At 38.3% G+C, this 21,559-nt stretch overlaps 1 protein-coding gene across 3 annotated transcripts; it reads left to right on the top strand.

Moving 5' to 3' along the window:
- Nucleotides 1–5,154: 5,154 nt before the first annotated feature.
- On the top strand, nucleotides 5,155–20,175 carry LOC311097451 (uncharacterized protein). 3 transcript variants are annotated; one of them, XR_014609262.1, is made up of 4 exons: nucleotides 5,155–5,274; nucleotides 11,066–11,179; nucleotides 11,371–13,972; nucleotides 18,617–20,175. XR_014609262.1 is itself a non-coding variant. In XM_084137123.1 (4 exons), exons 2-4 carry the CDS (start codon nucleotides 11,128–11,130, stop codon nucleotides 18,694–18,696), a joined length of 1,095 nt encoding a protein of 364 aa, XP_083993249.1. In that variant the 5' UTR covers nucleotides 5,155–5,274; nucleotides 11,066–11,127; the 3' UTR covers nucleotides 18,697–19,297. The 3 variants fall into 3 exon arrangements, 2 of the variants coding, with proteins under 2 accessions (XP_083993249.1, XP_083993248.1); XM_084137123.1 differs by having other exon boundaries at nucleotides 11,371–12,333; nucleotides 18,617–19,297; XM_084137122.1 differs by lacking the exon at nucleotides 18,617–20,175 and having other exon boundaries at nucleotides 11,371–14,404.
- Nucleotides 20,176–21,559: the final 1,384 nt, after the last annotated feature.

The following is a 21,559-nucleotide window of genomic DNA, read 5'->3' as shown; positions in this document are numbered from 1 at the left end:
CATGAATGCGCTGGCGAGTGGTGTGAGCACTGGAGTTGCCAACATTAAAGTGGGCATGACATGAATTGGCTCAGGCTTAGGTATTACTGTGAGCTTGCGGGGCTCCACATCCGTAAAGCCCACAGTAAATGATGAACCGCTCCACAAGAGGGCAAAGTCTATATATTTCACCAGAGTGTAGTGAGGGGTATTGCCAGACATGAGATAGTATAGTGGCTTATGAAGTCCAAAGCGAAACATGTCTTTTAGGATCTCATCAGAATAGTCCACTTCATTGCAAAGTTCAAAAAACTCCCTCACATACTCCTCAATTGGATGGTCATCTTGGCTGAGAAGGAGGAGACAGGTTGCTGGGTCCATATTTTGGTCTAGTATTCTGTAATCCTGGAGGCAAGTTGAAGTGAACCCAAAAGCAACTTTAATTAACAAAACAAACATTAAACAAAGGCTGGAGGCTGGAAACAAAGACAAGAACCTGGAAAAACATGCAATACTAGACAAAGACACAGGGCAAACATGAGGGCTTAACTACACAAGACTAACGACAGGACAAGGGACACCTGTGAATAATAATCAGACGATTAACCAATGACAAGACACATGGCAGGATCACATGACAAACAGGGAATCACATGACAAGACAAGAACCAGGAACAGAAACAAAACCCAGAACGTGACAGTAATACTCAGCTCCGTTCGCTCTCTGTCTCCTTCTCCACCACTCAACGCTCATTTGCACAAATTAACTTTCTTCTGTTGATTCTTGATTTCTTTAACGTCATAATTCCAACCCTCCTCCTTTATCCAGGCTTGGGACCGGCAAAAGTGACCCAAAAGAGACACTCTGGCGGAGTTACTTCGTTTATTTTTTATTTTTTTTTGTTTGGTTTGGTTTTTAACCTTATGGTCTACTTAGGAGCCTACAACAAGTCACAGTAAAACATTAACATTTTTAACCATAACATTTTTTTTTATACAATCTTTTTTATTTTATTTTATTTTATTTTATTTTTTTCTTAAGTTTGGTTTTTAACCCTATGGTCCACTTAGGAGCCTACAACAAGTCTCAGTAAACATTAACATTTTTAACCATACTTTTTTTTTGTATACAATCTTTTTTTGTTTTTCTTCTTAAGTTTGGTTTTTAACCTTATGGTCCACTTAGGAGCCTACAACAAGTCACAGTAAAACATTAACATTTTTAACCATAACTTAAAAAAAAAAAAAAAAAAAATCAAATTATACAATCTAGATTAACAATCTAGATAGACCAAAAAGAGATAATAGAAAGAAAATAGGAGATAATAGAGATAATCTGAGAAAATGGTAATTACCGTAAAACTTCAAATAATAGCCCGGGCTTTTATTTTCCCGAATCGCCGAACTGCACCGGCTTGTATTTGAGACAGGCGTCTATATGAGACAGGCCTTTAATTTAGTGTTGAGACTTCACCCTGTGCTGCAATATACATTTAGTTTTACATTCATTTACAGAAATCAACTGGTTGAATGAAAATTGCTGATGTTATCGGATTTTCAGGTGATATTCTCAATTCATTCAGTTAACGGACGCTCTGAGGTAAAGTGAATTCAGACTGCAGACTATAAGCAACGATTGTATTTAATTGTACAGTACAATCATAACATAGTACAGACATGATCTTAATTCCATAATGTCCTTAAACATAACAGTATTGCTGGCCATAAACTGACAAAGTGCGCGTCCGGTGTGCGATACCTCGAGTTGTCATAGACGCGACGCGGCACTTCTCGTCCGGTGTGCGATACCTTGAGTTGTCATAGACGTGACGCGGCGCTAACTCTCTCTGCCTGCCTTGCTTGTGCTAACAGCTCCCGCCCAGATGCGCAGGGCTTTCTTGCGTGCGCAATCTGCACCATAGAACTGGCTTAAACAGACGATCTGATGGGTTTTAGAAGATTAGATACAACCCGAAACTAAAAAACAGACCAGGCCTCTATTTGAGACCGGCCTTTATTTATCCAAACCTGTAGCCACACCAGGCGTGTAAAAGAGACAGGCGTCTATTTGGGACTCGGCTATTATTTGAAGTTTTACAGTAGTCTGGCCCTAATTCAGGTTGATTTTTCAGACCCCCCTCCACGTACAGACAGGCTGTGCTGGCTCACAGTAAGAGTGGGTCATCGTCATTTTGGTCAAGGCTCTATATGGCAGGTTCAGCAACTGAGGGAGCAGCTGATGTGCCGAAAAGCTGCAAAACATTATCAGGCAGCTGGTGCTCATAGCAAGCCTCACCAGACAGCTTCAGTCCATATCGAATGTACAGGATGGAGTTAAGGGTCTGCAAGGACATCCGATTTCTAAGCTTGCTTTTTACCACACTCATCTGGCTGAATACTCTCTCAACTTCAGCATTCGAGTGTGGTAAGGACAACACGGACACAGCAGCCATGACAAGTTCTTGAAACGGGTTGATATCAGCTGCATCTCTGAACTTCCAAATCTCACTCCAGAAAACCAGTTTGTTTTTTGTCTCATTCCATTTACTAAGATGGATGGCACGCCATTGCTGGACAATCTTGTCTTTCTATGCAGGGAAGTAGCCGAGGAGCTTGGCTATTTTTTCTATTCTTTCTCCCTGCGCTTTGGAGACACTGAAAACCAGTTATAAGTCTCTCGTACCAAGTATTCCACACTACGGGGGATGGTGTCATTGGAAGCATGACTTACAGCAAGCTGCAGAGAGTGGCACACACAGCGAATAAGAACCAGATCTTTGAGGCCATACTCTTTCTTCAGGACTTTATGGACCCCATTGTTAATCCCCGTCATAACAGAGGCATTGTCAGTCCCTATCCCCAGGAGTTTTTAAAACCACACTTCTCAAGGAAAGCCATAACAGCACGGGCTATAGATCTGGCATCTCCTCCCTCCATTTCAACAAGCCCCAGAAATGTTGAGACAGTTCTGCTTGGTGTCACTAAAGTACCTTATCACAACCCCCAGGTATTTAGAAACACTTATATCCGTGGACTCATCGAGGACGAGGCTGAAACGCTGGTCACCCACATCTGCGACCAACTTTTTCAGAAAGTATGGTGCTAGAACACCATTAATCATTTCTGTGCACTTTGTCATGTGCATTTTGAAATGGGTAGCAGCAGTGGAGTCTGAGAAAGCAGCTCTACATGCTTCTCCAATGTGATCACATGCCAGCATGGAACAGTGTTCAGCAATAGCTAATGCCATGGTGGCCTCAGCCTTTTTAGCAGAGTCAATTGTTTTAAGCATAAATGGCAGGGTTTTTTTGGGGTGGAACAATCATAATATAAGGCTTTGCCTTTTGAGTGTGTTTTTGAGTTGTATTGTGTTTCTTTACAACGCTAAGTTTGGCGTAGAAATCAGCCTTACAATACATATAGTATGCCCGTGTATTATCTCCAATAAACGGCTTTAACCAGCCTTTGAATTCAGGGTTTGATTCCCACTCCTTTCTATATTTTTGAGTGTACAGTTTCGACATGATGAGCTAGCCAGCTAGTGTAGCTTATGTCACAGAGAGGCACAAACACACAGTGGACGAGAGTAAGTGACTGAGGCTATGTGAGTCAAAAAAAAATGCAGCGATTTATTTTTGTTTAGTGATTTAATTCTTTTAGACAAAGAACATTTTACATTTTACATCCCATGCTGAATGTAAGCCAGGGCGGGATCAGCCAGCGGCGGCTTCCCGCACATGATGCGCGATTCATTTGCAGTCTGGACGCGGAGGGGTGAACATCTCCTGCTCTGACTGCAGCAGGGAGGGGCTGCTGTATGAGGGCTGGGCCACCTGTGAGTGCTTTGGGATGGGGGTGGGGCCCACGGCAGCACCCGCTGCTCGTTGAGAAGAGTAAGAACGATATGTGGTTTCACATCAGAGAGTCTCCAAAAGTCTCCAATAACACCAGAAAAAGTCGTTAGATTTGCTGCTAGTCGCTTTTTTGAAAATGTGTCACTAGAGGGGTCTGAATACTCGCTAAATATAGCGACAAAGGCGCTAAGTTGGCAACACTGTCCCTTACTATGGTACCACCCCTTGCAAGGCTACAGAGTCCTCTAATTAGCTACGTCATGGTAACCTTCCTCTGATTGGGTAAGAGAAATATTCCTGCCAGCGGCAATTTTTCCATTGGTCGTTGCGCGTGGAATCTGCCTAACAACATCGATTTCATTGGCCTTTTTACGCAGTGGTATTACGCAACAAGGAAGTGTGTATATATACAAACTGGATACCACTGTTTTCAGCGGATTCTGGGGAAGACGGCAAAAAAGACCGCACCTCTCAATAGTTTAATACACATAGATAATTACACATTTGTAAAAGTATGCAATTTTGGGCGGTACCTCCCAATCCGTCCCCGGAGGAATATTAGAAATTAAAATATGCACATATATTGCAAATTAATGTATTTACATAAATGGTTATCTAAATGTATTTACATATAAAGGAAATAAATATATGTAAATATTTCCAATAAAAATATTTACATGTGTTTAATATAAAAATGTAGTTAAAATTTTAAATATTAAAAAGGGGCCAAAATCAAATATTTAAATATATCATATATTTTATTTTAAGACATTAAAATATATGAAAATCTATTTATTATTAATATATTTCAATTTATGTGACTTCTGTTTGGGGAGAATTTATATTCTAAGTTTTGTCTGCAAATGTCAATAACGCTGGAATTGGTCTCCTGCAGATGGCTAAAAGTCGGTTCTTTCGTTTGTTTTTAATTTGCCCTTCTTTGATTGAATTATGGGAATTTAATGATTTTAGAACCAAGTGAATGAAGACAAGCAGCATCCGTTTAAAAAAACGAATAATTTCGCAAATAAAGACGGAATTTCACAGACTATGAATTTCATGCAAAAAAATGTGTAAAGAATTTCATAAAGGAAACATTAATATGCACGTGAGAAATCACACAGACAAAGAACATCTATTCTATTTAATTAGTTATAATTAATAATAACTAAACAATATTGCTTACTCCTAACATTTCAAGATCGGCTAGATATTGGCATGCCTTTGAATGAGCAACTTTTACTTTCACTTTACCGCGACGCATTGCCTGTTATCTCACTGGAGTTCCGCCTTTAGAGGGCGCTCGTGTAACCGAAGCAATGACACACATCCGAGTCCAGGAGAAGAAAAGAAGTGAGCGAGGGAAGGGAAAGGGAACATAAACATGTGAAGTGGAACACAGCCGTTCATTCTGCTCTAAATCTGATGTGTTTTTCAGACTGTGAGTACATTTATTTTTATTATTTATTGGGAGGAATCTAAATCCAAACGATTAAACGAGTCAGTTCATTTAGTGAATCACACTGACTGATGTTGTACATTACGTTCGTGAAACGTAAGCTCGTTAATGGCTGGTTTTTCACATTACAATTTGTGAAGATTATGAGTTGTTGATTATAAGTTGTGTTTTCATTTTATGTGTTTTCATTAAAACAGTTTTTAATAATAAATCATATCTAATGTAACATTCCCCTTGTTGATAAAATGACAAAACTGCATGCCCTCTTTAAAACCACAACCTCCCTTACCATCAACATTAGATTAACAATATATAACAATTATATATATATATATATATATATATATATATATATATATATATATATATATATATATATATATATTGTTTTCCTGTATATTTCTACTGCTGTACATATAATATAAGAAAGAAAAATGTTAATAATGCTTTATTTATATTTTTGTTTCTTATATTATTGTTATATTTCATTTCTATTGTGCAATTCCTATGTATGTCTGCACTATCATGTATGTCTGCATCATGTCTGTACTTTCTTCTGCACTGGAAGCTCGTATCACCAAGACAAATTTCTTGTGTGTGTGTAAACAACATACTTGGCAAATAAAGCTCATTCTGAGCTTTCTTCTATCCTTTTGACGATTCTTCTATCCTTTTGACGATTGCATCTCAAATCTATGTGAGGTCTAAATGAGATTGACATTAAAGACAAAATGCTTGTCCATTAAAGATCGGACAGTACGCACTTTATTTGGGACCAATTAATTATTGATGTATATATTTTCTACCAGGTGTTCAAAATACGTAGTTTTGTGTTTTATATTGTGGAGGCTCGCGGAATGGAGGGATTTAAAGAGACTGAATATTTGGATGAGTCGTTTGAGAATCATGCAAAAATTAGGTGATGATCTGCAATGTATATTATGAGAAAATTAAAGTGTTTTTTGACTTTTTATGCATGAAAACCTGTTTTAGAACAAAATTAGGAACCTTTAAAATAGCATAATAAGGGCACTTTAAAATTCTCTACATATGATAATTAACGAACTATAAATGACAGTAGTGCTGGGCGGTATGACGGTATATATCGTTACCGCGGTAGAAAATGTCAATTTTTTTTTACTATTATAAATATTTTTATTTTATTTTATTTTTTTATTGTATTTACATGTTCAAAATAAAGATATCAAATCAAATCAAAATCAAACATTATTTAAAGGGTTACTTCACCTCTGGGAAGATGAATGTGTATTTAAAATAGGTCATTTAAGTAGAAGAAATGTGAAGAAATTTTTGAATTTGGAGCTTTCTAGACTGAGAAAAGCCAGAAAATATATTTTTGGCTTATGTGGATGAAAGACAACAACTCCCAGAATGCACTTGCTTCGCTGCCTTAGGAGGCCACGCCTACCGGTAAGAGTTGAAAACAACAAGGCTAACTTAGGCTATGTGATGAGTTTGCCAGGGATTTGCCAGGGATCTCTAGAGATCGCCCAAAATGTCCGGGATTCGGCTTTTGCGTTCTACAGTCGCCATTCATTCATTATGTTTACTGTGGCGAGCAGGACGAGGCTGACGGCCGCGGGAGAACGGCGCGAGGCCGGTGGCGTCATTACTGAGACGCACCGGTCTCCCATCTCTCACGGAGGAGCGGGAATTTTCTTAGCAATGGTAAAACGCACATCAACCGATCACTTGTTGTTTAGCGTTCATGTAAACACTACATTCAGATTCACCAATCGGAATTAATTCAGTTAGATTAAAACAAAAGGTGTGCATGTAAACAATGAATGGCGACCGCAGAACGCAAAAGCTGAATCCCGGACATTTTGAACGTTCTCGCCCGCCGGACAAGTCCGGAAAAAGGAAGATGGTAACCCCTACTTACTCAGCTTTCTCCAACTATTCAGCTTTGTCCACAGACCACAGAACAATAGCCTGCTAGCTTAGCTTCCAAAGAAAGACGGCTGACACTGTGTACATTCTGTGACTGTGAGTGAGATCCCTCTATGGGCGGGCTGAAAACATGCGGAACTGCTCCTCCTACTGGCTGTAGTCTTTAGCCTCTGGCCAGAAAATCCTCCGATGACGCAAAATGACGATTTTTGCGTCATCGGAGGATTTTTTTCCAGACAAAAAATACATAATTCTCTTGTCTCAGGGGGATATGAGGGTGGAAAGCATGGTAATTCGAAAATACTACAGGTTTTCTACTAATACAAAGCTTAATGCTAAATCCTGAAGTAACCCTTTAAGGTTATTTCTATTCGTTACGATATTGATATATGAACATCGCATTTTACTGATGCAAAAGACGCGCGCGTGCACATGCACTGAGAGGGAGCGCGGTGTGTCTGTGTTCACCGAGCTATGTAAAATAATGGCGCAGTTACAAGGTGTGTATAATTTACACTACTTAGTCAACACTAACAGTAGCTGCTGTTCGGTTTTCATACTGCTGTTCTCCTAAACACTTATGAACTTGATGAACTTGACACTTCTGAACCTCTCTTGATTAAAGCTTTAGGTGACAGGTTGCCAGATATCACAAAAAGAGCAAAACAAGTCCTTTAAAAGCAGATATGGCAAAAAATGTACCGGGAAAACATTTAAACATAACTAGCATCTACTAATATCCTACCAAATTAAAGGGAAGTAGGCTAACTAATTTATTATAAATAGAATAGTTCAATATAAAATATTCAGATATTACAAACTGACTGATGAAGTAAAGCTTAAAATGATTCACCAACACTTTATTTAAAGTTGAATTGCACCTATGAGTTGTATTTAATATCAATCAGTTGGGGGCAGTTCATCTAAAAGTTGATGAGAGTGTTTTGTTTTCTATATTAAGCTATTAAAAATAGTTTACCAAAGAAATAATTTACCAAAGAAAAAGAAAAGAAAATTCAAACAAAGTGAAGTACTTTTCATCTCTAAAGTATTTGGGTTTATTTATTATACAAAGTCGATTTTTAGAGAATAACTATAGATATAAATAACTATATCGTGAAATATATAGTTACCGTGAAATAAAATTAGTCATACCATAAAACAGAATTTTGGTCATACCGCCCACCCCTAAATGACAGCAATTGTCCAATCAGAACTCAATATTGCTGCAGTTCAAAATGGCCAGGAAAATGGTTCAAGTGCATCTTTTGACATTCTTTAAAAAGAAGAGAACAGAAGATATGATATTTTTTTATTAGTGTTTAAGGACATTCCCCTGACATAACATTAGAAAGAATAACGAACAGCTAAAGTGCATTGATTCAGTAAGGGATCGTTGTTAAAGTTGTTTTGAATTATTGAAAGTGAATGCAATCACTGAGGTGATAATGCACATTTTAGCTAAATGTGCGTTTATTTTTTTAATTAATTTAAATCTGCACAGAAACCGTTCAAGCCACAGCTAACAAAGACTGTACTGCTAATAGCTTGACATAAGCAGCCTGCCGCTAATAGCTCGAAAGCTGCACTTTTGACTGACTTTCTGGCTGCTTCTATCCAGTTATTTAGAATAAAAGTTTACATACTGTATCCAGTGTAATGTGACAGTGAGGGATTAGAAATTATTCTGAGAGAGAGATAGATAGAGAGAGAGAGAGAGGGGCATGCAGGCAGAAATGCTTCAATGCATTACAGGTTCATCAAAACGCATAACGGAATATAGCTTTTGGTCAAACTACACCACTACTTGCTGGAAAACTTTAGCTACAGGAAAAGCTACACTGTCAAACTACTGAAAAATTTAGTTACGTTAGTAGTGTTGCTACTTGCAGTTAGCTACTCCCCAACACTGGATAATGATTAGACTATAAACACTTAAGTGCCCTCTGAAGGCAACATTTAGTTAGTGTGGCATGCAGGAATTGTGTGTGTGTGTGTGTGTGTGTGTGTGTGTGTCTTTCTCCTCGAGATTTCTTGTCGAGTGAAAAGCTGTCTCGTGATATCACCATGACAGAGTGTGAGGGTAAAATTAGCATTGAATATTCCACCACTACATTCACATTACATGCCTCCACTGTCGTTTTGCTGTTTTTATTAAACCATTGTAAACGTCTACTCTGCTCATCCGAGTTGCAGTCGCACATTGCAGCAGGAATCACATTTCACTGATCGCGTGACAATGGCGGAGGATTCATTGCGCAACAGAGGCTAAGCGTCTGATAAATGCCTTATCTTGTAGAATGCACGCTCATCACCGCCGCTCTCTTTACACGGAGTACACACTATCGCGAATTTGAAAGTGAAATTAAAACACGTGCTGCCTGATGCGCGCAAATTAGGCTGCATTCAATAGCCTGTCTCCCAATATCAAACCTATCTCTGGACTGTGTAGTTGTGGCTCTGGTCTCTGTTTTGGTCTCTGTTTGCACTTTGAATACTGAGAGAGTACTTTGATTATGGTTGAACTTGCACTTATTGTTTGCACTTTAATAAGACTAAAGGCCATTGCACACTGAGTCCGATGCGTATTTATTAAACCTTTGCGGAAAAAAACGCAAAAAATACTAAATGGATTCGTCAAGCAGTGAGGATGAATTTGTTGCTCTCTTTCTTCTTAAAAAGAGAAAGAAAAAAAGAAAGAGGAAATATTGGGTCCATCCAATCCTGAGATTGCGCTGAGAGGAAGGAGAGTTTCACCTCCTTATCAAGGAGTTGCGAAATTATCCCAAACGATTCAAAATTTACCTCAGAATGTCAGTGGAACAGTTTGATGCTTTGCTAGCGATACTGGAGCCACATATTAAAAAGAAGACCACCAATTTCCGTGAACCAATCGATCCTGAACAGAGACTGACAGTATGTCTATGGACGGACACACACACACACACACACACACTGGCGGAAGCGCTGGGCAGACAGAACAGCTGTATACAGGTTATATTTTATTCAGTGTCTTTGTAATCCGCATTTTGTTTTTCATACAGTACTTGACGAATAGTGTATCAACTTGTCAGACGTCATTCTGGATTTTGTCGTTCGCTTGTACGGTGGCTCTGAATTTTCAAAAAACCTCTCAAAACACTGGCTGTGGATGCGAAAAACGCAGAAAATCGAACCCAATCCGAATTTTTTTTTTACGGACGAAAGTTTCGTAGACAGTGTGCAAGCGTGATTGACATAACGTGAGGTCGAATTTTTTTTTTTTACGTGCGAAAATTTCGGATGCGAATTTCGGACTCAGTGTGCAATGGCCTTAAGACTAGGCCTTTTTTTTTTTTTTTTTTTTTTTTTTTGTTAATTATACTATTTTTATTTCTATGTTGAATTTGTGGAAAGGAGTTGAATTAGGAGGTCCCTTCGTCATGAGGGTTGACAGGAGGTTTTGGTGGTTAACTGTCAAAAGCAGAATACAGATCCAGCTAAATGAGTAATGAAGATTTGGAATATAATACTACATACAAATTATTTAATGAATACTAGACTTCACAAATCTAGATTTTTATTCTACTTTTTAATCCGACAAAAATTGCACCCCCTCCCCTCCCCTGAAATAGTTTTTCAATTCTACCTCTGAATGTAAGAGCCACATAAAAATTAGCTACATTAGTTAAATGGTTTCTAAATGACTAGCCTATATGAGCAAACATTTGAGCCTGAATAATTGAGAGTGATTGTAAGTGTGATTATTATCTGCTAAATGAGCAACAGCGACCATAGTTTACACCTTCAGTCAGTGAAGCCGCTCCCACAGCCGTTCATGAAAGTTTAAATGCTGAGGAATATTTCCATCTTCCCACAGGAGAAGAAGCAGCAAGCAGGAGAAATTACTCTTGGAGAAACTACTGACATATTATTGTAACGATGGAGGAAGAACCCTGCAGAATAAAAGATGAAGATACAGAGGAACAAACAGGTTGGTGTTTTCCTTCATTCTCTTTAATGATTGATGAAGAACATTAAGATGAAAACTGGTATTCAATACATCTAATTCTAGATACTAGTAGACTCAGTAGTAAACTGGATTTGTGCTAAATAAGAATGAACTTTATTTCTTTGTGTTTCTCATTTGTCCTTTTTAAATTTTATTTAATATGTTGATTTTAGACATGGAAGTGAATGAAGACAAACACCATCATTTCATAAATGAAGATGGAAAACTGAAATATCAAAATGAAGACAAATATTATCTGTTTCAAGAACCTCATTTCAAAAATGAAGATGGAAATGCTGTCGTTTTAAAGACTGAAAAGAATGTCACACAAAAACAAGATGGAAAATCTGGAGTCAAAGGATCCTTCACCTGCTCAGAGTGTGGAATGTTCTACATGCATAAATCAGACCTTAAGAGACACATGAGAATTCACACTGGAGAAAATCTGTTCACATGCACTCAGTGTGGAAAGAGTTTCAGTCGCAAAGGAAACCTTAATGAGCACATGAGAATTCACTCTGGAGAAAATCTGGTCACATGCACTCAGTGTGGAAAGAGTTTCAGTCGCAAAGGAAACCTTAATGAGCACATGAGAATTCACTCTGGAGAAAAACCATTCACATGCACTCAGTGTGGAAAGAGTTTCACATCCAAAAGCTTTCTCAACAATCATCTGCGCTCTCACTCTGGAGTGAGATCATTCAGCTGTAATCAGTGTGATAAAACATTCGTTTTGGCATCAAGCTTAAAAACACACCTTAAAATTCATACTGGTGTAAAGCCTAACTTTTGTTCTTTTTGTGGAAAATGTTTTACACGACTTCACAATTTAAAAGAACATGAGCGTATTCATACTGGTGTGAGACCTCATGTTTGCTCTGACTGTGGGAAAAGCTTCACTACATCAGGCGCAATAAAACAACACCAGAGAATTCATACTGGAGAGAAATCGTACAAGTGCTCACACTGTGGAAAGAGTTTCAGTCGGTCAGAATCCTTGAAAATTCATGAGAGAGTTCATACTGGAGAGAAACCGTATGAGTGCTCACACTGTGGAAAGAGTTTCGCTCAGTCAGGAAACCTGAAAGATCATGAGAGAGTTCATACTGGAGAGAAGCCATACCAGTGCTCTTCATGTAGGAAGAGTTTCACCAATTTATCTAATATGCAGACTCATATGAAAAAGCATTGCCTGAAGTTGTCTAATGAGCAAATGTTTATGATCCGATCCATTACTTACAAATAATACACTTACAAGTAAATAATTTGACATTCAGATTAATCAAAAGCTGGATAATTTGCTAAAATTAGTAGTTAAGTTTGATTGTTTGACAAGGGGAACCTTTGGGGAAGGTCAAAATAATAGTTTAGAAAACTAGTGTGTTGCCATAAAATAATTTGGGAAGGGATATGATTTTGGAAGGGATGTGTTTTGTTTCTTTGTGGAGCTCAGTTATTTTCATTAATTAAGCATACGAGGCATTTGTGTACAAGTGGCAACAATAGTCTATTAAATCATAATCCATATTTCAAACAACTTGTTTTAGCTGTTTGGATGTGATGCATTAAGATATTGAAGACTTTTTTTGGATTGAAATCACTCTGCACAATGTGAATATTAGGGCTGTCAATGTTAACGCATTAACATATGCGATTAATAAGAAATTCTTATCGCGCTAAACTAATTTAAACGCAAATAAATGACTGAAACACACAAAGGTGCGTCATTAACGTAATTTGCGTCACGCAGTTGATGATATTGGTGGTCGGGAGTTTAATCACTCTTAGCATCTATAATGGCGCAAGCACCAGTAACTCTGATAGGCGGAAATTTCTCTTTTAAAAGAAAATTGGATGGCCCTCTGGATAAACGCAAAGTTGTGTGCATACACTGTGACGAAGAACTGGCCTACCATCGAAGCTCATCGAGTTTAAAATATAATTTAAAAGCAAAACACATCACAGGTTCTACTAGCAAACTAATGAGTCGTGTGCAACAACCCACACTGGATCAGTGTATACGGCGTGTGAGTAGACAAACGTCAGACAGGCTTACTACTTCCATAGCAAAGTGGATTGCCAAGGACTGCCGTCCAGTCAACATCGTTGCTGACCAGGGCCTGAAAGAAGTGATCAGGATTGCCACTTCCGACCCATTGTTCGAGCTACCGTCAAGATCAACAATCATGCCCAGGATTCACGAACTGTACATTAACGTAAAGAAATGCAAAGTAGAGCTGCTATCATAAACAAAGAGTGTTGCTTTGACTGGGGACCACTGGACATAGGTAAGCCAACATAATTACTTGGCTACAACTGCGCATCTCATCGATAAAGACTAGCACATGCATTCATTTGCATTAACTGTGCTTAAAAGCGAAGAGAGGCATTTTGCTGAGGCCTGCGCCAAACAGTTTATACAAGTAGCGAAGGAGTGGGAGACAGAGCAAAATCACTACTGCTGGTACAGACAGCGCAAGAAACATGATCGCTGCATCTAGATTGCTTTCTTTCAAACATATGCCTTGTATAGCACACATTATACAGAGGGCAAACGTCATGGCTCTTTGTGAAGGCAGCTTTGATGGCGTTTTAGTGAAATGTCATAAATTAGTCAGACATTTCAAACATAGCCCGTCTAATATGATAGACCTGAAAGCTCTACAAAATGCTCATGGCCTGGGCGAAGAGTCTCTAGTGCAAGATGTTCTCACAAGGTGGCATTCCACCCTCGAGATGGTCAGCCGGATACTACTCAACAAAGACCCCCTGATGGCAAGTTACACTGGCTCATCAAAACCACAAGCTATCCCTTCTAACATCTGCAGAGTTTTTATCATAATAAACCTATAACCCTTTGACTGCTATCAAAACAAGTCCTGTATATTTAAAATAGCTCATGTCAAAGTGTATGAGAGAAACCAAATAAGTAGCCTATAGCAGGAGAGAGAATAACACTTTACAAAAGGGCTGCACGATTATGGCCAAAATGATAATCATGATTATTTTGATCAATATTGAGATCACGATTAATTATCACGATTATTTGTTGATTTTAACCAAAACAAATTTTATTGTCACATAGGCTAATTATAACTGCTTTCACATCCATATTGTGCTACATTCCTGCTAATGTACAAATATGTGCATCAAAAAAATAAATAAAAAATAGATCCTCTTATTCACCAAAATTCAGTGCATCTCCTTAAAGAATAAATAAAAATAAATAAAACAATAAAGAAAATGTAGCAAAACTTCAACAGGGCACTATTTTCCATTTTATATTGTGTAAATATATTTTAGGAAGCAAAATTTGAATATCGTGCAAAAGTTAATTTATTTCAGTAATTCAACTTAAAAGGTGAAACTAATATATAGGCTCATTTTATGCAAAGTGAGATATTTCAAGCCTTTATTTGTTATAATTTTGATGATTATGGCTTACAGCTTATGAAAACCCCAAATTCAAAATCTCAGAAAATTAGAATATTACATGAAACCAATAAAAAAAAAAGGATTTTAAATACAGAAATGTCAATCATGCATATGTACTCAGTACTTGGTTTGGGGCCCTCTTGCATGAATTACTGCCTCAATGCTGAGTGGCATGGATGCTATCAGCCTGTGGCACTGCTGAGGTGTTATGGAAGACCAGGATGCTTCAATAGTTGCCTTCAGCTCTTCTGCATTGTTCTGTCTCATGTCTCTCATCTTTCTCTTGGCAATGCCCCATAGATTCTCTATGGGGTTATGGTCAGGCGAGTTTGCTGGCCAATCAAGCACAGTAATCCCATGGTCATTGAACCAGGTTTTGGTTCTTTTGGCAGTGTGGGGCAGATGCCAAGTCCTGCTGGAAAATGAAGTCAGTATCTCCATAAAGCTTGTCTGCTGAAGGAAGTATGCAGTGCTCTAAAATGTCCTGGTAGACGGCTGTGTTGACTCTGGACTTAATAAAGCACAGTGGACCAAAGTCCTCTTTTCTGATGAGAGCAAATTTTCATTCTCATTTGGAAACCAAGGTCCCAGAGTCTGGAGGAAGAATGGAGAGGCACACAATCCAAGATGCTTTAAGTCCAGTGTGAAGTTTCCACAGTCTGTGTTGGTTTGGGGAGCCATGTCATCTGCTGGTGTTGGTCCACTGTGCTTTAAGTCCAGAGTCAACACAGCCATCTACCAGGACATTTTAGAGCACTGCATGGCACTTCCATAACACCTCAGCAGTGGCACAGGCTGATAGCATCCATGCCACGCCACAATGAGGCAGTAATTCATGCAAAAGGGGCCCAAACCAAATACTGAGTACATATGCATGATTATACTTTTCAGAGGGCTGACATTTCTGTATGTAAAATCCTTTTTTTTTTTTTTATTGGTTTCATGTAATATTCTAATTTTCTGAGATTTTGAATTTGGGGTTTTCATAAGCTGTAAACCATAATCATCAAAATTATAACAAATAAAGGCTTGAAATATCTCACTTTGCATGTAATGAGTCTATATAATATTAGTTTCACCTTTTAAGATTAATTACTGAAATAAATGAGCTTTTGCACGATATTCAAATTTTCCGAGTTTCACCTGTATAAACTTGCGTTGTAAAATATACAATCAATAAAAAACAAATATTCCATAACAGAATGTAACCAAATGAGAACATTTCAAGACAGAACTATGCAGAAAAAAATAGTTTACAGGTTTTTGGAAAGAAACACTAGCCTCAGCCTGTCAACATTTTCTGGCTTGAGGGATGAGCGAAGGCAGGTCACCACATTCCCCCCTGTGCTGAACACCCTCTCAGAGGGAGAACTTGTAGCCGGGAGGCATGAGTAGTACTTCGCCAGTTTTGAGAGACGTGGGAAGAGTCTCTGATGTTCCCTCCACCAGTCAAGCGGGTCCTACCTCACTGTCTAGGTTACCTGATTGTAGGTACGACTGTAGCTCAGAAGATATAGCTTGTTGTTCTTGGAGAGGACTGAGTCTTTGTGTGGCTCCCTCAGCAGGTTTGAAGAAACTCCCCAAGGTCTTTTTCTTTTTTGTAGTGGGTGCATCCTCAGCAGTCTCACCATGGGGATTAGTTGGGCCCATCTCCTTGAAGAGTGTAGTAAATAAGATATGAATAATGAATAGCCCTAATAATTTAAACCTATTCAACACTCATTTCCAGAGAGTACATTACAACACTGGATTTCATATAATTTTAATCCACTTAAGATCATTAATTTATCATACATTCTGTGTATCTAACATCAATATAATTACTTACAGCCATGGCTGCAGGTGCAGTCCTCACCATTTCACAAGTCAGTCTGGCATGAATTGGTGCAACATTGTCCTCACTGACGTAGCTGTGGATCAAGCATAGAAGCCATATCAAGTAGTTCTTGTGTCAGAGGGTCATTGTATTTTTCATCCAGATAGCTCAGGATTTTTGTCTTGATGGTGCAGGTTAGGTCTGTCTCATCATCTTTCACTTTCAAGATGGAGGATCTGAAAAGGTGGAGGACTGGCTTCACAAAGGAAACGCTGACATACTTCTCAATGGAAAGCGGCTGAGGGATTTGTTGATGGACCTCGAGGGACTTTTTGTCCTGCCAGGTGGGGATGAGGTGTCAGGCTTTTCTGTCATCGGACAAGACCTGAGAAATCGCCCTCTGCTGCTCCAGGACTCGTGCAATCATTGCCCGCCTTGATCCCCACCTTGTGGGACACTCGGTCTTCATTGTATGCTCTGGAAGCTTCAGTTCTCTTTGTGCCTTTGTTAGCTGCTTTTTACGTCGCCAGCTGTAAGAGAAACTGCTTACCAGCTTTTTGCAGAGACCCACTGCTCGGTCAATCCGAGGATCTCTCATTGCATACTCTAAGAAAAAACATGAACAAATCATATGTAAAATTAAACCACAGATTTGATAAACAAACAATATTATTCAACAGACAACATGAGTACAACTGTTTGGTTCTGGTTTCTCAACACTATCAGAAATAATTTAAGTTATATTAGGCTACTATTGTTATTATCAGTAACATATTCACACACATTGGCACAATAAGTACTGATCAACTACAATTAATTATCACAAATAGCATAATAGTTCAATTAATTATATATATATATATATATATATATATTTTTTTTTTTTTATTAATATACAATTCTTTTAATTCATTTTTTTAATATAACTTTTACTCACCTATTGCTAGATGGAGTCTGTGGCCAAAGCACTGGAGCCTAGTCCAATTATTTAGAGAAGCTGCCTTCACCACATTAGCTCTGTTGTAATGCAGACAAGCCTCTCCTCCTGCAAGCTCCAAGAGGCCATCACCTCCCTCAGGCCCTGGGCAATTGACTCTCCCGTGTGATCTTGTGGGAAAAAAAGACGTTTGCATCGACTCTGCATCTGCATCGACTCTGCATTGCAAAATCCTCATCGGTATAATGAACTGTCAAACTCATGTACGGATCCATTGTCCTGCTTGACCACAGATCTGTTGTAGTTGCAAAGTACTTTACATTGGCAAGATCACTCTCTATTTCCCCTCTGCGTTTTCTGTACAACGCGGGTAGTGCCACCTTGGAAAAATAATTGCGCGAGGGGATCACGTATCGTTTATCCAGAGTGTTGATCAAGAATTTGAAGCCTTCGTTTGTCATCGTGTTTATTGGGCACATGTCATTGGGCACATGTCTTTGGCCAAATGAAATGTTACTGCATTCGTTATTTCACTGTGTCTTTCGGAGGTGGATGGGTATGGTGATAAAGAGCTAAAGAGGCTCGCTTCGAAGGATGCCTGAGTTGATGTTGTGGGATGATTAGTCTTTGCAACGCATTTCTTGGCCCTCATACGTTCATCGAATTGAACTTTATGGTGTTAAGATAGTTTATAGCCTCATGACCGACTGCTATCTGTTGTGAAATTTTCCTCACATTACTCTGTCCTCTGTGACTGTCTACATCTAAAAACTAAGCTGCGCGGTGCAGGGAACATCTCTGATTGGCTCATGGAGGCATGTGATCAGACAGTGGTTTATGGAGCGCTAGATTGGCTTTGCAAACAAAAAAAACTTTGATACGGAGCGTTCTATGAACGGAATGACGCTCGATATCGTGAATTTGATCGTGGGAAGCCAAAATTGTGATCGTGATTACAATTCGATTAATTGTGCAGCCCTACTTTACAATAAGGCTATATTCATTAATGTTATTGTGGGTAATGTTAACTAAGTAACTACAGTAATCAAATACTAGCAAACTACTGTTTAGTGTTTATTAATCTTTGTTTATAGTTTGAAAAAATAACTAATACTAGTAACATTAAAAAAAATATTAGTAAAGGCTGACATTAAAATGAACTAAGAATACCTAATGATAGGTCATTGTTAGCAAATGCAATCTATTAATTGGATGTGTGTTTATTATTCAGATTTGTCTTGGAACTTCTTCGGGGTGAAAAATATGTTTCCTGTTCTGTTGTGTTACCTGCACTTTGCCACTTGGCCCTGAAAATGGCTGTCACAGAAGACGACCCTGCTTATGTTGTGCGCTTTAAGGATGCATTCAAAGAGGATTTGACAAAGCGCAAAGAAAACACAAACATTGCTTGGCTCAAAATCGCAACTGTTCTTGATCCCAGATTCAAAAACCTGAAATGCATTCCTAAAGCAGAAAGAGCTGAAGTTTGGGAAACATTAGACAAGATGCTAAAAGAGGAGGAACTGGCTCCACATTCCTCAGATGCGGGATCAGAGCAAAAAAAGAAGAAAATTGGTCTCCTCTTGATGGGCTCTGATACGGAGTCAAATGATGAAACATCACTGGAATCCAGCTCTCTTGCTAGATACAGAGCAGAGCCTAGCATAGCCTTGAACGATGCCCTCTACAGTGGTGGTCTGCACACAGCAGAAGTCATGACAAGCTGGCAACCATTGCACGGAAACATCTACCAACTCCTGCTTCAACTGTACCATGTGAGAGACTATTTTCACTTGCATGGCACATAGTGCACAAGAAGAGGACTGCTCTGGCACCTGAGAATGTTAAAAAACTTGTATGCCTTTGCAGCTGGTTAAATGCTGACTAGAAAAATAAGCACCACTTTGGGACCAAATGGAATAATGAGAGGAAAAGAAAAAAGAGGGAAACTGGTGAGAGATTTTCTGGAATATGGGTTAAACAGAGAGAAAGTGAGATATTTGAGAGAAAGCCATGCACACAGATAAGAACAGAAAAAAATAACTGGCTAGATGCATTAAAAACATCTATATCCATGAAATAAACACAATAAAACTTTACCAAAGGCACAACAAAAATAACAACCGCCACATTCTCATTTCTTCAAAACAGAGAGACATAATATTGCAAATGTTCAAAAGTAGGAATATAATTTGCTCAAAGGTTTCTCTGTCATTGCTCAGGAATAGTTATGTATTAACTTTGCCCTAGATGCTTCTGAAAGTAAGACATACAAATTGTTGTCCTACAGAGATATGAATATGAATTTTGCTCTTCAGATAATTTGACTTTAGAATAATTTGATGAGATTTGTCTTTTTCTGTCAAGTTAATTTCTGTCTAGAATCAACTGAGATCTGTAAAATCTCAGTGTGTTTTCTATCCAAATGCATGTTCAAGTCATTTGATTTTGAATTTGATTATAAATGTTCATATTAAAGTGACTTTTGATTTGGTGGCTTGCAATATTAAAAGTCTTCCGAAAACTTCTGAAATTGAAATTGAATCGAGATTGAAACTGTTCTGATAGTTCTCTTTGCTGGATATAGCAATTTTGTGAAATTGTGACAAAAATAAACATGTTGTATGCCTTAGTAGGTGGTTAAATGCTGACTAGAAAAATAAGCTTTTGTTTGTTCTGTTTTAGTTTGGTAAGCAGGAAATTGAAATTGAATTGAGATTGAAACTGTTCTGATGGTTCTCTTTGCTAGATATAGCAATTTTGTGAAATGATGACAAAAATAAACATGTTAAACAAAATAAATAGTGTATGTTTAATTTCACGATAAGTGTGTGATTAATCACAGTTAATCACACAAAAATGTAATCTATTGACAGCCCTATTTTATATATATATATACATACACACACACTATATTGCCAAAAGTTGTGGGACGCCTGCCTTTACATGCACATGAACTTTAATGACATCCCATTCTTAATCTGTAGGGTTTGATATGGACTTGGCCCACCTTTTGCAGCTAAAACAGCTTCAACTCTTCTGGGAGTGTGTTTTTGTGAATAGTTGACCAGTTCCTTTCACTGAAACTAAGGGGCCAAGCCCAACCCCTGAAAAACAAATCCACACCATAATTTGTTTGGGTTCAAATTGGGTTCCCCCCTCCACCAAACTTTACACTTGGCACAATGCAGTCAGGCAAGTACCGTTCTCCTGGCAACCGCCAAACCCAGAGTCGTCCATCAGATTGCCAGACAGAGAAGTGTGATTCGTCACTCCAGAGAACACGTCTCCACTGCTCTAGAGTCCAGTGGCAGCATGCTTTACACTACTGCATCCAACGCTTTGCAATTTACTTGATGTAAGGCAGCTGCTCGGACATTGGAAACCCATTCCATGAAGCTCTCTACGCACTGTTCTTGAGCTAATCTGAAGGCCACACAAAGTTTGAAGGTCTGTAGGTACGAGCTCTCTAAAGCCGGGGACACACTTAAGGACTGTAAGGCCGATTATAAATGTAATTTGAATGACAATTGCATATCGCCCAACACTTAACATTTTATTCGACATTGCTAATGATTCAGTAGTACTTAACAACTCATTCTTTTGACTAAAAAGGCGCTGGATGTTTTACTATATATATTTAAATAGGCTTTCCTAGGATAGGATTCTTCTCATAATAAGGACAGACACATAAATGAGAGAAGAGGAAAAGTGAATGTGTCTGTGGCAATTCAGCAGTTGTTTTACAGCTGCTACATCACAGTTATGAAATAAGGTTTAATATTATTTAAGTTCTTACACTGTGGTTATACCTTGTATTTTGACAAACAGCTTGGTTAAAAAAATTAAATGGAACTCATGTTTTAAGTTGATTTTGTGTCATCTCCATCCTCTGAATAACTTGAGCTTTTCTATATATAGTTATGGCAATAGATTGGCAGCACCAGAGATGTTCCTCTAGATGGCACCATTTGGTTTAGTTTCAACCATGTGAACTTGTTGAATCTATCGTGATTCATAAACTTACAAAATTTACAAATATTTATACAATGAGTGAGTACATTATGAATTCATCTTCCAAACCATGTTTTTTGTCTTATCTTGAATCACTACGGTACGCCGCCTATAAGTGTTTATATTCAGACTATTATAGACAGAGCTGGATGACAACCGC

Source organism: Abramis brama, assembly GCF_963993115.1.
Source record: "Abramis brama genome assembly, chromosome: 15".
NCBI lineage: Eukaryota > Metazoa > Chordata > Actinopteri > Cypriniformes > Leuciscidae > Abramis > Abramis brama.
The sequence above is the reverse complement of the archived record's forward strand: the minus strand, read 5'-3'. Positions and strand labels throughout refer to the sequence as shown.

Excerpts from the sequence above, each read along its gene's own strand:
- LOC311097451 (XM_084137122.1), top strand. The coding sequence starts at position 11,128 with ATGGAGGAAGAACCCTGCAGAATAAAAGATGAAGATACAGAGGAACAA. Across the intron at positions 11,180-11,370 it reads AGATACAGAGGAACAAACAG|ACATGGAAGTGAATGAAGAC; the intron begins GTTGGTGTTTTC and ends TGTTGATTTTAG.